Source organism: Sphaeramia orbicularis, chromosome 22 (assembly GCF_902148855.1).
Source record: "Sphaeramia orbicularis chromosome 22, fSphaOr1.1, whole genome shotgun sequence".
Lineage (NCBI taxonomy): Eukaryota > Metazoa > Chordata > Actinopteri > Kurtiformes > Apogonidae > Sphaeramia > Sphaeramia orbicularis.
The window spans coordinates 29391023-29406434 of record NC_043978.1 but is presented as its reverse complement, the minus strand read 5'-3'; the positions used below and the strand labels follow the sequence as shown (position 1 = coordinate 29406434).

General features: G+C 33.7%; 1 protein-coding gene across 1 annotated transcript in view; it reads right to left on the bottom strand.

Moving 5' to 3' along the window:
• dph6 (diphthamine biosynthesis 6) overlaps positions 1-9343 on the bottom strand; it is a 130315-nt gene extending 120972 nt beyond the window's left edge. The window contains exons 1-3 of the mRNA XM_030127554.1: positions 9202-9343; positions 8756-8847; positions 5547-5731 (exon numbers count right to left, since the gene is read on the bottom strand). Coding sequence (XP_029983414.1) covers positions 5547-5731; positions 8756-8847; positions 9202-9224 — 300 coding nt within the window. The 5' untranslated portion in view covers positions 9225-9343. The remainder of the gene's footprint in view (positions 1-5546; positions 5732-8755; positions 8848-9201) is intronic.
• Between the last annotated feature and the right edge of the window lie 6069 nt (positions 9344-15412).

Below are 15412 nucleotides of genomic sequence, written 5' to 3'. Positions count from 1 at the left end.
TAATTTACTTTTTTAAATGAAATCCCAGCATAAAAACAGCATATAAATCAGTAATTTTGAGCGATTTTTTGGACATTTTTCAACCCCTGAATAAAAATAAATACATAAAAAAGAAACAACTGCCTCATATAACACTAGAACTACCATTTGCACCTATAAAATTTAACTACTATTGAGAAGCAAACTAAAGTCCTAAATAAAAATACCAAGACTGAAAGATTTTTTCTCATTATCAATTCAATACATGCACAGGACATAGAGAACAGAGATACCATTTCCCTCTCACCTTGTTAATTTCTATATATTTTTTAAAAAAGAGTTTAAAAAAAGAGTAAGAATAAATAAGTGGTATAAAGAAAAAAAATATAATAAAATATTAAGTGTATATATCAATCTATATAAAGTAGCAGCAGTAGTGCAATACAGTAATGTATCTACAAAAACCCTCATGTTGGTGCAGGTTGATTTAGCTGATGTTTGATCTATTTTATTTTGTCTTAATTATTCCTAAGGTTTCTACTGTTTTATTGATTCTTATATTATTCTGACCATTATTTGTCCAGGTTTCTCGCTGTACTTCTTTTAGTTCTGTTTCAGGTTTTGTCACTGGCTGCATTCGTTACTCTTATCGTCACAGTTTCCTGTTGTTTTCTCGGTTCTATTACAGACGAGACCTCAGTATATCGAGATTAAATAAAAGTTGAATGACTGTGCGGACACATACACGAAAACACAACAGCGTTCTCCTGTTGCAGCTTGTGTAAAACCGCGCGTTTTCTCCAGAAGACGACAAAGAAAGTCAGGCAGAGGGCTCAAAATACCCTGAGGCGTCCTGACTGGCCCTTGCCACTCAGGTGCTGTGTGGACATGCAGGGGCCCCGGAGCAGCCCTCAAACTCCAGATGAACATGTCTCCACACAGACCTACAGGAAGAAACCGCTCGCCCCCATGTCTCTCATTTACACCATGTCAAGCCAACTCCCATCTCGACAACAAACTCCTCTCCAACACGCCATAAGAACCTTTTAAATTTTGATGTTTCCAGCTAAAATGAGAGCACGTGTGTGTGCGTGTGTGTGTGTGTGTGTGTGTGTGTGCGTGCGTGCGTGTGTGTGCGCGTGTGTGTGCGTGGAGGGGAAAGTGTTACACTGGATCAATTCCACACCCCTGTTTGTGCTGACAGCGGGGAGAGCTGTTGCTGCTGTTGAAGTGCGCGTCCAGGTAGCTTCCGCATGGCTGCAGGCGATCAGGTAGGCAGGCAGCGCCAAGAGTGTGTTAAAACACACACACACACACACACGCTTGTCTCGGGCCTGTCAGTCAGCCACCCGGCCCTGCATCGGACCACCGAGGTCTCATACATAATTTGGCATCAAATGAATATTTTCTCAACGTCCTGGCAAAAGTGGTATTTGATGAAATATTAATTTGGTGATTAATTTTTGCATCTGATCTTCTGTCAACTGAGATAAAAAAGAGAATGGAGGTTTTCCTGTGAAGCTAGTTGTTGAAGGGCACCTTACTCCAACTTCGCACATAAAACTTTTATTAACTGATACAACAGGAACTCAGCCTTACTAGAGTATGATTGTAATAAAAAAAAAAAAAAAAAAAAAAAAAACTACCTTTAAACTCCAGATATACTAAATAAAACACACTAAAAGCACTAACATGGCTTTTTAATCTCTGGAGCAGTGTGCTTGCAGTCGGTGTTACAGACTGTTAGTGTATAACGGACCAGATGAAGCCAGACAAGAAGGGTCTCTGTGAGACGTCGCTGATGGGCGACTAAGTGACTCTGAATCCACAGAGAACGACTTGTAAAACATCTCCACAGTGTGACATATGTCATGAGGTTCAGTGGTGCTCACAGAGTGGGTTCACAAAAAAACACTGGAGTGTACGCCAATGGAGGAGAAGAGTCAAAACAATCACTACTTTTGTTTAAGCTCAATGAGTTCAATAGTCATTTCACATAATTACCCTTCGCTCCTTACTTTATTAATCTGTCAATCCTCACACACACATACCCTTTTTTTTTTACAACTGACTTCTAGTATTTTTTTTTTTTTTATTTACAATTCATATTTAGGGCAAATGAATCCAAAGGGGATGCAGACCCTGTACATAAATATAAGACCAGTCTGTTTAACCCTTTGATGCATGAATCTTAGTCAAGATTTTTTTTTCTTGAGTGTTTTTATTCTTCTTTAGGCATGAAAAAACAATGTGATTGAATTTTTTTTAATGAACCTATTTTTTATAGAGTTTAATGTCCACTCATCTGGACACTGTGTTTAATTTTTGAAGCAAAGAAACTTATATTTAACCCTTTCATGCATAGTGGTCACTATACTGGACAGTTATTCTACAGCTGTTCTCTTGTATATTCATGGCTTTTGTTGTTTTAGCTCCATATGAGGCAACACAGTGGACGATTATGCATCAAACTGCAATTCATACCACTACTGTAACTTTGCTGTTCTTGATAAGCCTGATCTGCAGTAACATGTTTGAGTGTAAATCAGTTATTTGATAGACAAAAAGATTTTTTTTTTTTTTTTTTTTTTCACATATTTTCTCCATGAAGTGGGTAATAACTAGCATTAGAATATGTTAAAATGTGAGAAAACATTAGATTAACAGCATTACAGTATTTTTATTTCACTTTCTGATATTGGGTTTTAAACACATGTTTCTTTACTTCAAAAGAAGATTTTTGTAACTCCATGAAAAAAAAAACAACTCAGTTGCAATTTTTTTTTTCATGCCTAAGGAGGAATTAAAACAAGAAGAAAGAAAAAATCTTGACTAAGGTTGTCATAATTCATGCATGAAAGGGTTAAAACAATAATAGAAAGTGATATACTGTGTGAAAACTATGAAATAAAAACATTTTTCATCCAGCTAATCTGATGTTTTCTCACATTTTAGCCTACTGTAATACTAGTTATTACTCACTTCATGGAGATAATATGCAAAAAAAAAAAAAAAAAAAAAAAAAAAAAAAAAAAATATATATATATATATATATATATATATATATATATATATATATATATATATATATTTGTTTAAGAAAACTGTTAATTACAGTCTAATGACAACTAGCAATTGATTTACACTAAAACATGTTACTGAAGATCAGGTTTATCAAGAACAGCAAAATTACAGTAATGGTATGATTTGCAGTGTATGGGATGATACATAAGCGTCCACTGTGTTGACTGACATAAAAATAAAACAACAAAACCTATGAATATACAAGAGAACAGCTGTAGAATAGCTGTCCACTGTAGTGACTGCTATGCATGAAAAGGTTAAATGGGTAAAACCAGTTACAGCACACTGTATAGTTCATTAAGATGATGCACCAAATGAATCCACTTCTAGATATTTGCTGAATCAATGTCCTTATCTAGTGTCATAAAGGTCATGCCGTCATTCGGATGTTCCCTCAATCACACTCAGACAATAAGAGGTAACATTTGAGTCTTCATTAACCCCAATGTGTATGAAAATAAAACGATGTAGAAACGTGACTGATGTAGTGTTAATTAAGTAAGTATGCAGAAGTAAAAACATTATCACCATTATAACCAATCCTACCGCTTCAGTTAGATCCTTTTTGATTACTCTGATATACAAATGGTCCAGAGGTCTTTCACATGTTCACACGTTCTGTTTCATTTGTCTGCTTTTTGTCTGTGCCGTCCAGCTCAGGGGAAGGTAAATAAAGTCATGATTTCTGCTAATATATACAGCTGAAATGTTGCACTGCCATAAATGGAAAAAGAGCTTTAACAGTATTAAAGACACTTAAAATCAGGATCTACAGCAGGTTAAAGTTGACTATGGAAAACTGCACTAACCACTGATTTAAATAAATGACTTAAGCCTGTTCTGAACCCTAATTTAATAAAGTTACAGTTATAGTAAAGGAGCATACAAGCGCTGCTGGTAATTGAGTGTTTTGACCCAGAAATGACTTTTACGGCACCATGACATCAGACTTAACAACCAGGTACACTCTTCTAGTCACAAAGCCACATGAAAAGAAAACACTTCTTTACGTTCATTATTGTTCTAACAGGCTTTACTAACAAACACAAACTTAACCAATAAAGACCCAGCGCGACTTTTATGTCAGTTCCCAAATGAAATTTTCTCTAAATCTAACCTTGCTTAAGTGATTTATCACCTTTTATTATAATATTATCCTCTGTATTTTACATTTTGTCAGCACAAATCAGGTGTTTTCCTGTATTTAAGTCACTGATCATGTAAATGTTCATAAAAACTCAGACTAAAGTTGAGGATTATTATAACAAAAACAGAAAACTGAAGAAAAAGTGAATTTTTCTGTCAAATCGATCATCAACTGAACATAAACTAGGCATTTCCTTCTATTGTCACTGATCCAACTCCATGGGTTTTACTGGTGAATCAATGTTGTGGAAGATGATGGTGTTTCCACATTCACTACAAAGCCTCTGAACGTCCAAATGGGTCATATCCGATGACCATGAAAAGATGACAAACTATATTTTACACCAATTATTTACATGTATTGATAGAATTAATGGATCAACAGGTATTTAACAGTTTGCATCAGTGGATGGTTTAGGTCAGCAGTGGATGTTTGGGTCTTTATGAGTTAAAATGTTATTCTGACTTACTACGAGGACATGATGTTTGATAAATGGAGGGATAACAGCAGTGGGATGTCAACACTGTTTCTGTGTGATAAAATAAAACTGATTCCCAACATTAAAATGCTGACACAAGCTGATAAACACTTACCTCACTGGGCTAATAACTGCAAAATTTTAAAGGAGTGATATTTAGCTTTTTTAAATGGAATTCTGCATTTTAAAACATTTCCCTGTGGTCTACATAAACTGTAAATGCTATACTTGGGTATGAATTCTTCATTAATTCAACTCCACAGGTCCATCTTCAACCCTATTTCTGAGTAATGACACCAGAAAGGTCATTTTGAGCGCTGGCCCTTTAAATGCACATGAGCCACTTCAGGCCCCACCCCCTCCAGGTTGTTGGCTGTGCTGCTCTGTCCCATTCAACCAACAACTGAACATTTTAGGTAATCAGCTCAAAGCTTGGACAAATTTTCAGTTTTTACAACAACCGCTGCTGCTGACAAACAATTATGTCACACTCTGAGAAATGTCATCAGAAGTCTTAACCTTATATGTGCAAATGTTGTGACATAACTAGTTATAAAACGTAACAAATTAAGCAGGAATTTGAAACAGGTTGTAGAAATCCATTTGATTTTTGCCAAAATGAATATAAAGATAGTTTTGCAGCACCTGGAGGGTTCAAATTCAAACTTTTTGAACTTTTAGGGTCCAAACACACAAATAAACGTACCAAAGACTAATAAAAGTGGGTTTAGCAAAATATGACCCCTTTAATCACATCAATCCCTGATATTCTGGATTAGCAGCCAACGAGAAAAACTGCACAGTACCGTTTTATTCTGGTCCCACTTCTTTCAGTTCAGCGATGACCGAGATGCCTACCTTCACCATATGCAGAAGCTGGTACAGATCCTCCACCTCGTCGCCCTCCGTCACTCTGTAGTCTCTGCTGGTGTCCACGCTGGAGCCCTGGATGGTGCGTCTGTACAGAGGCAGGTCCATGGCTTCAGCGTACAGCTCTATGACCTGGTGACCCACCGTCTGGTACATGTAGCTGTCCAGCTCATCTGAGAAATAGAACAGGATTTCAATTAATGTCTGACAGAAACAGACGAGGAATGTACTGAAACACAGGTGTAATGCAAAATAACAGATAATGCATGTAACACATATTTTTATTGCAAAATTCAACCTAACCTTGAATGCAACACAGTCCATAACCCTTTAACGACGGCAATTTTTTAAATAAATTTTTAAAATCTTCCCATTTACTTATAATGGGTGAAATATGTGTGAGGGGCGGGGTTTGTTGTGCCTGGCACCACTTGTCTGTAATGATATCGAGTACACCTGGGTGTTTTCTGCCACGAGTCGAAATGTCTGCTGTGAAAACACTCCACTGGGTTGACATCTGGAGACAGTGAATCATTTATACTCATTAAACCAATCAGTGAGCGCTTGTATCCAGTGGATGAGAACACCGTCATCCTGGAAGAGACCACTCCCACGGTTTTCCATTAATTTGTCACCCATCTGTATTTTCACATTTACATTTGTTATCTTCACCAAGATGTTAACTGCACACTAATCAACATTACTGAAAATGGACCAATTTAAGACAAATTGGTTATTTCCAACTGTTGTACCTTGGCCAGATGTTAAATTAACCATAAAACCAATAAAACAACAATGTCTGATCACTCACATTTGTCCATCTGTCTGATTGTCCATCTGTCCGTCAACAGGATTATACAAAAACAACTGTGTCAATTACAATAAAATGTGCTGGAAGGAGAGAATTTAACAAAAATGCTACAAAAATGTACAATATTAAAAGACTAAAGTTAAAATATTTCTTGAAAAGAAATTAAAATATTATAAGAATAAAGTTGCAATATCCTCCCAAGACCCGGCAATGTATTTTGGTCCTCTGTAGGGTACAAGAGATTCACAGCTTTACTTTGAAAAATAAAATAAAATAAAATAAAATAACAATAATAAACACTAGTCGCTTTTCCATTGGACATCTGCGCAAAACTTTACAGATATTTACTAAATGTAGAAAAAACAGAATAGTATAATGTCAGTTTTTCCATTAAATCACAAATGCAATGATTTGAGTATTTATTACCGCGAGATGATACAAGAAGTCATTCCATAAACATGGTGATGAACATAAATATCGTGTTGATTTACAGATACCTTTATTATTATTATATATTACCCCTGTCTTATACAACTCTTCTTCTTTGCTTGTTGTAACATCCGCCAACAACTGTTTTTTTTTGTTTTTTTTTTATTCAGGTGACTAGTTGCGGAAACAGGTCTAGTGTCCACTACAAAGGACATTTTTAAAAAATTTTTAATTAAAGAACATATTTTTTTAAAAATCTGTGCATCATGCTGTTTCCAATCAAGATAATTATCTAATGTAAAAAAAAAAAAAAAAACTCCACATTTTTACTTGCCTGGATCTCAGGATAGTATTTAAGGAAAAAAATCATTACATTACAAAAAAAGCAAAGTATTTCTAGAAAAATGTATATGATTAAAAGCACAATATCATGATTTTATCTATATGTAATTCCATGACGGAAACTAACTTCACATACATCAAATAACATGATGAAAACAGTGGCATTTTGGCTCAGAAAACAAAACTGTTCATCAAACAGAAACAGCAATTGTTGAGCTACACTGGTTTCAGCTGGAAATTTGGACAACTTTCACAAAATTAAGCATCTCATCAGAAATATCCCTTACTTAACATTGCTGTCGTGTTGTGCATTTCTAGATGAATTATAATTATGATTTAGATGACATACAGGAAGAAAAGTCCAAAGCACTCTCTTTAAGCATTAAAATGTCTTTATTAAGTCTTTCAAGTGTTTGACTTCCTGATGAATGCTTGAAGCTGAATTGCGTTGAAGTGTTTTTTAAGGTCTATATATGATCATGCCATGAGAATAAAGGCATTTTAATACTTAAAGAGAGTGCCTTGGAGTTTTCTTTCTGTTTGTTATCTATTTTATGAATCCCTGTTTCCAAAGAGCACCTCGAACAAACTCTTTTTTGGGCCCTATAAGCACTCCTTCCCATGATTTTTATATTTATGATTTATTAAATCTAGTCAATGCTATTGACTCATAAATATTAACTATTTATGATATATGAACTTCTGATTTTTACTGATAAACAACCATGAACCATACGCAGACTGCAAAGAAAATATTCACAACTTTTTTGCAACTTAACACATCAGCTTGCAAGTTCATTCCTGTGGGATGTAAAGTCCATGATGGAAAACAATTTCACATACAACAAATAACATGATGAAAACAGTAGCATTTTGGCTCAGAAAACAAAACTACTCATCAAACAGAAACAGCAGTTGTTGAGCTACATTTGTTTCAGCTGAAAATTTTACAACTTTTGCAAAATTAAGCTTCTCATCAGAAATCGCGTTTTTTCAACATTGCTGTCGTGTTGTGCATTTCTAGATCAATTATATTTATAATTTAGATGACAAACAGAAAGAAAACTCTAAGGCACTCTCTTTAAACATTAAAATGCCTTTACTAAATCTTTGACGTGTTTGACTTCTTGATGAATGCTTGAAGCCGAAGTGTGTGAAGTGTTTTTTAAGGTCTACATATGACCATGCCATGAGAATAAAAGCATTGGAGTTTTTCTTCCTGTTTGTCATGTATTTTATGAATCCCTTTTTCCAAAGAGCACCTCGAACAAACTCTTTTTTGGGTCCTAGAAGCACTCCTTCCCATGATTTTTATATTTATGATTTATTAAATCTATTCAATGCTATTGACTCATAAATATTAACTATTTATGATATATGAACTTCTGATTTTCACTGATAAACAACCATAAACCATATGCAGACTGCAAAGAAAATATTCACAACTTTTTTGCAACTTAACACATCGGCTTGCAAGTTCATTCCTGTGGGATGTAAAGTCCATAATAAAACAGCTTATTTGTGTGATATGTTGGTCCACAGAAGTACAGCTGGTTGACCCACATAGCCCAGCTCCCCCCTGCACACTTTAACAGCAGCAGAAGGTGTTCCTCACCTGTGTTAGCAGGACGCAGGTTGGCCAGAGCTACTACCTGATGTCCAGCAGCCACACACTGCATCATGTTGTAGCAGCTGTCTTTGCCCCCACTGGAACACAGCATGAGAAATAGACTCAGGAGTAAAGCTGGAGTCATTAACATGCAGACAAATACATTATCAGGGGTATACAGTTAGTAATGTGGGAATGTGCTGCGGTAGAATTAATATTCAGCAGCTGTTTATGACTGTCCCGAATCACCACTGGATGAAGATGCTCCTCTAACAATCAGTCTCTGCCATAAGTCCAGTGCTGTTCTTGTTTTATTTAACACATTGCGACTACAATATGACACATAAAACACTTCACATATCTTTTACAATAACTTACTTTACTATTATTCATCTGATATTGTCATGTTAGCAAGAAACATCAGTGTCAGAATAACAAACAGGCGCCGTTACCTTATTAACGCCACCACTTTCATCTTCTTAGTATTTTTTTTGTTAAATATAATTGGATATAAATGTGTGTCTAAGGCTGTATACTGTGTTGTTCAGCCCACAGAGGTAGGCAACAACAGTGGATACCGGTGAATGTACACAACTACACGTGAAAACGACACTTCCGGGTTTGCTAGGACCCCGTTCAGACAGCGAGGTGCCTTTGACTATGCCTGAAGGAAAATCGGGTCTGTCTCGAATAAGGAAGGCAGTGAATAATATTTATCCAGTGATTTTTATTTTTAAATGAAGATAAGGTTCGATAGGGTCAGTTTTGTCTACGTTCTGGTAATATATAAAAACACAAACATACAAGTTATTTTTGAAGAGATGTGTTGATGAAATAAAGATGACAGCAGTAGGCAAGTTAAGTTTATTTGTATAGCACTATTTATACACAGGGTAACTCAAAGTGCTTTACAAAGGTGTAAAAAAAATCATAGAAGGAAAAAAAAAAAGGAAAACAATAAAATCAAAAAAAGGGGAAAAAAGACATTAAAATCATCACAGATAAAACATGATTTTAAAATGTGTTCATAGACTAAAAGAAAGACATTAATTATATTAAAATCATAATACAATAAAGCAAAACATTAAAATAAAAAAAAAGTATTGTGAAGTTGTTCTGAGAAACAAAGATGTAGATTTAAAATGTTTTCATTTGGATATATTTTACATACACATGTTATGTTATGTTATGTTATGTTATGTTATGTTATGTTATGTTATGTTATGTTATGTTATGTTATGTTATGTTATGTTATGTTATGTTTGGCTTAGCGTCTTATTAAAATGAGTGAACGTCTTTCTTGATTATTTAATTCAACATTATTTGATTTCTTTCTTTCTTTCTTTCTTTCTTTCTTTCTTTCTTTCTTTCTTTCTTTCTTTCTTTCTTTCTTTCTTTCTTTCTTTCTTTCTTTGTATGCTGCTTATTTAATGTTGATCTATTACAGTATTATTGATAAAGCCTATTTATTACAGAAACAAAGGTTATTAACAATATTTGGAGTTTAATATCTTTCCCAAATTCAAGTTTTGTTTTTGTTTTTTTTACAGGTGTCATAACAGATTAACAAAAACATTATACGTATATGAACATGTATATATGTATAAAAATTAAAAATAAACAGGGACTAAAACATTTGGAACTAATATTGCACTGCAGAACAGGAGAAAAAGTTCATGCATTGCACTGCCTCTTCACACATGCACATACTGTATGTCCCCATGGTGTAAAACGAAACACCTCTCATGAACACCACATTTAAAACAAATTTTGGAAAGTGCCAGTCATTGTGCTGGCAGTGCATACTATGATGTAGTCAAATTGGCTAAGCACTGACACTAACACTGACAATGACAAAAGTCTTTTAGTCTTTTGTGTCTCAAGAGAAGACCTAAAGTCCATGCAGTGGTGTTCACACACAGGTTGCGCTTCTCCTCTGAGGGAGCCCTATTTCGCTCAAAGCGAACCCTTTGATGCTCCTTTTGCTCTCTGTTGTTGTGCCAGAGCAGAATAATTGCACTGCTTTTGTGTGCTTCCCTCACCTTCTACCCCTAAGCAGGCCAAAGGCAACTGATTTTGTTTGTGTGTACAAAACTGGGAAAGACATCTCTTCATCCCATTGCTTTTTACCAGGTTCCCTTTTTTGTTTTTGTTAGGTTTTTTTCATACTGAGTTCATAATAATATGTACAACCCGCAGATGAGCATCATTTATGTTGTGGTGCCAGCATCAAAACAAATCCATATCCAAAATAAACAAATTATACATTTGGCGATTGTTTCAGCATAAATGCATGAGTTAATGACACTTTTTTGCAGTGCATAAAAGACACTATATAAATATTTAATTTTATTTATTTATTTTTCATACAAATATATGAATAGGGCTGGGTGATAGAAATTAAACTAATAATTACTGCAAAATTATCTTGATAAAAATAATCTTTACATTTTTCATGAGATATATTCAGGTGTGTCTGTTGTTTTTTTTTTCCACAACCTATCACTTATTCACTGCTGAAATGGCTAAAAAATGAAGACACTCAAATGCTAAAAGGTATTGAAACATTTGCTGTATATTTCAAAGGAAAATCATTTTTATAAATACATTTATTTTGGTATTTTGTCACTTTTATTTCTTATATTTTATTTATTATATTGTTCTGAATGTACAACCTCTGGATTTCATGTTTTGACAGTAGAGAAGAGCTTAAAACCACTAATAACTGTCTGGTTTTCTCAACTTTCACTCAGGAACACAAATCAGCCTTTAGGCGGGAACAAAATAATGGTTTGACGTCTATAGTGACAATTATCACTATCGACTGAATGAAAACCTTTGTCATCGTAACATTTTTGGGGCCACAATGAACAGCTCTACGTTTGAGGAAATGATGATTTATTCTATATTTGTTTAGGAATTATTTTATTCACAGTATTTATTGGATCTCATTTATTTGAAGCTGTAGAGGTCTGATAAAAAAAAACAAAACATAAACATAGTAACTATCATTCTTCTAACACAACCAAAACAACCAAAAAGAAATCTGCTTTTTTTTTTTTTTTTTTTTTTTTTTTTACCCACCACCACCCCCTCTTCGGAGGAAAACTTTAAAAATAAAACTAAAGAAATCTGCTTTTTAATATATCTACCTCATTTTAACTCATATTGTGAACTTATAACTTAATAGTGGACTTATATTAATCTCAACTGTACCTTTTTAAAACACATCTTGATTTCTATTCTCATATTTATTTTTTTATTTTTTTGAATATCCTCCATTGTAGGCGATGAATCTCTGTTTTCTAATGCTTTTATTCTAATTTACTGTTAAAACAATCTCATCCTCTTTGTTTTACTGTTGTGTCTGAGTCTGTAACTGTGACAACAATACGGTTAAATTTGATATAAAATTTTGATAAACTGTGGAACATTTCATTCCACAGTGTGAGTGATATATATTAAATGTTCCTGTGTCATGTTTTTTTGAAAAATGGCCTTGTCCTGCAGAAAACAGGACACATCCCCCTGGGTCTGGTTGTCCTTCAGTTTTGTAAACTCATTAATATATCACCTATGTTTTCCAATTTTGTGAGCAATACTTTATAATCTGGTTTCATTGCCTCTGGTCATTTCCATTAAAGCCCAGACCCACAGGATATGACTAATGCAAATTTAGTCACTTATCAGTTTTAATTTATGTAGTTTATTACCCAGACAAATAAAGAGGTGTGTTGTTCTGGTTTTATTTGTGGCACCGTTTTGCTGACGTAAAAGAGCGTTTTATGTCCATATTGTTGGTGTGATGGGGATAAAAAGTGTTGATGGATAGCCCAACTGAGACACAGGCAGTGGACGTGAATATGAGACGCATAAATATGAAAGCAAGGCAGCAGGAATCAAATGACACCCTTGGCCTTTTCTTAAAGGAGCATGTGCATATGACAGGTGATTTACACAGACACACAAACTAATTTTTGTCGCACAAGGACACAAAAACTTTGGCTGTAATGAGAAACTAAGGCCTCAAATCACACAACGATAAATTGAGTGTCACAACAGGCCAGCCAAGGTTGCACACGGAGCGGACGGAATACAAACACACACACACACAGTATCAGTTCTTCAGCAACATGACAAAGCAAGTACACAGCTGTGCACACACACAGTGGATCACATAGGACACAATATTCTAGTGTCTTACAATATACATTTGATTTGTCATCTTTATTTACTTGTTTACTATTATTTTTCTATTCTTTACTATTTCTATTCAATTACATGTTTCTATTAATATGTTAGTTGTTCATTTATATCTTGTAATTCTTAATTATTCTTTAGTTACCTCCCAGTATTTTATTTTAATTGAATGTGCAATAACCTGTTATACCTCCCAGTACTTCAATTCAAATGTACAATAACTTGTTTTTACCTTCCAGTACTTTTATTATTATAATTTTTTTTAATCTATTTTGTTTCTGATACAGTACTCTGTTACAAGTGTCTATTTGTGTTTTAGCAGTAACTGTTTTTATATGTTGTAGCTGTGTTTATGTTTTGTTTCTGTTTTTTTTTTTATGTCTATTTTCTTTAGAAAACACACAATAATTCCAGTGTACCTATACTACAATGTATCTGTGCAAATGGCAAATAAATTCTATTCTATTCTATTCTATTCTATTCTATTCTATTCTATTCTATTCTATTCTGTTCTGTTCTATTCTATTCTATTCTATTCATTACAACCAGTTCGTCTCCTATTAATTATATTTTAGTTATTTATGCATTGTTACATATTCATTGCTACTTTTTTTTCTGGCAGGTTTTTTTTTTGTTTTGTTTTGTTTTTACTACTGGTTATTCATTATCACCTTGTTTCCCTTGATTATAATTTATTTTGCATTATTTTGGTAGCGGTAAATAAAGTGAGGTATCTAAATCAAAGCTGAAGACCCACTTGTTTACTACTACATATGAGTCCTGATCTGTGTTTTATTGTTTTTATAACAATATTACTGTAATATTTTTACTGAATTGTGTTTTTACAGCTTATTGGTTTTGTTGTACAGTACTTTGATGGGACGTATTTTATAAATAAATTTAATCTTTTTCTTTTTATTACTATCTATCTATCTATCTATCTATCTATCTATCTATCTATCTATCTATCTATCTATCTATCTATCTATCTATCTATCTATCTATCTATCTATCTACAGTTATGGAAAAAATTATTAGACCATCAAAAGTCATCAAAAACAATGGATATGCAATCAAGTACTAACTCGTGTGTATCATGTGACTAAAACAGACAGAAAAGAAAACATGGAATACCTAAAAGCACTGTTTTTGTCAGTACAATGTCATAGATATTGATGTAAGAACTGAAGTGATTTTGGTTATTACCAAGAAAACCATGGGAAATGTCTAGATATCAGCTCTGAAATGAAACTCTTATGAGCTATTTTTGTTGTTATCATTATGTTTATCCAAACACAAGTACCTTTAGTTGTACCAGGCATTAAAATGAACAAGAAATTGAAGAAAACAAGGGTGGTCTAATAATTTTTTCAGCGACTGTATATTTGTACAAAAGAATGAGTTTTGTTGGCGTGCTTGGTTTTAATATTTTGACCAGAAAAATGGAACCCAAACAATATCATATAATAATAATAATAATAATAATAATAATAATAATAATAATAATAATAATAATAATAATAATAATAATAATAATAGCTTTATTTGTGTAGCACCTTTAAAAACAAAGTTTACAAAGTGCTTTGACAGAGGGCACAACAGCAGGATACAAGAAACAAGTATGTTTGTTGTGATTTTTCTTGTCAAAATTGGTTGATAAAAATGCACAGTTTGAATCTCCACAATACTGTCTCCATCAAAACAGCAACTGTGTTTGACGATGTTGTGTAGAAAAGTGAGATCATGGAAGATGTAAATGTATTTAATGTGAATTACAATTAGATTAATTCACATTCACAGATTAAATATTTGTAAACTGAATGTTATTTAACTAGATGATTTAAGGTTAAACACCAGACAATGACCCATTTAATGGTAAGTTAAGGAACATTACAGTACATTAGACAACAGTTTTCACTTCAATTTCTAACATATTATATCTGTTAAATTAAACTGAATAACATGTGTTAAATAGTTTTGGTTGCAGTATTTACATTATTACATCATTATTGCATGGAACAGTTTACTATCTATCTATCTATCTATCTATCTATCTATCTATCTATCTATCTATCTATCTATCTATCTATAGTCGCGTATCTATCCATCCATCCATCCATCCATCCATCCTATAATAAAAGAGTCAAATGTCATTATAATTCCAATTTCCTCTCATTTAAGTCCATATGAGGAACTGATGCCTACAATAACTTTCTGCTCCATCTCAAACCAACGTACATTACTTACTTTGACTTTATGCGGAGCACAAATTGGATTTGAATTTTACTGTAATTCGGGTTTAAGTTTCAGGCAAGCCACAAACGTGAAGCAGAGGACGCAGAAGATAGAACGCCAAATTAAGCCACTTGCCTCGGACATCTGGTAATCCTGTTCACGGACTACTTTTTCCTGGACCTTAACGGATAAAATTAAAGTCTATCCAAATATCAGAGACTGACTTTA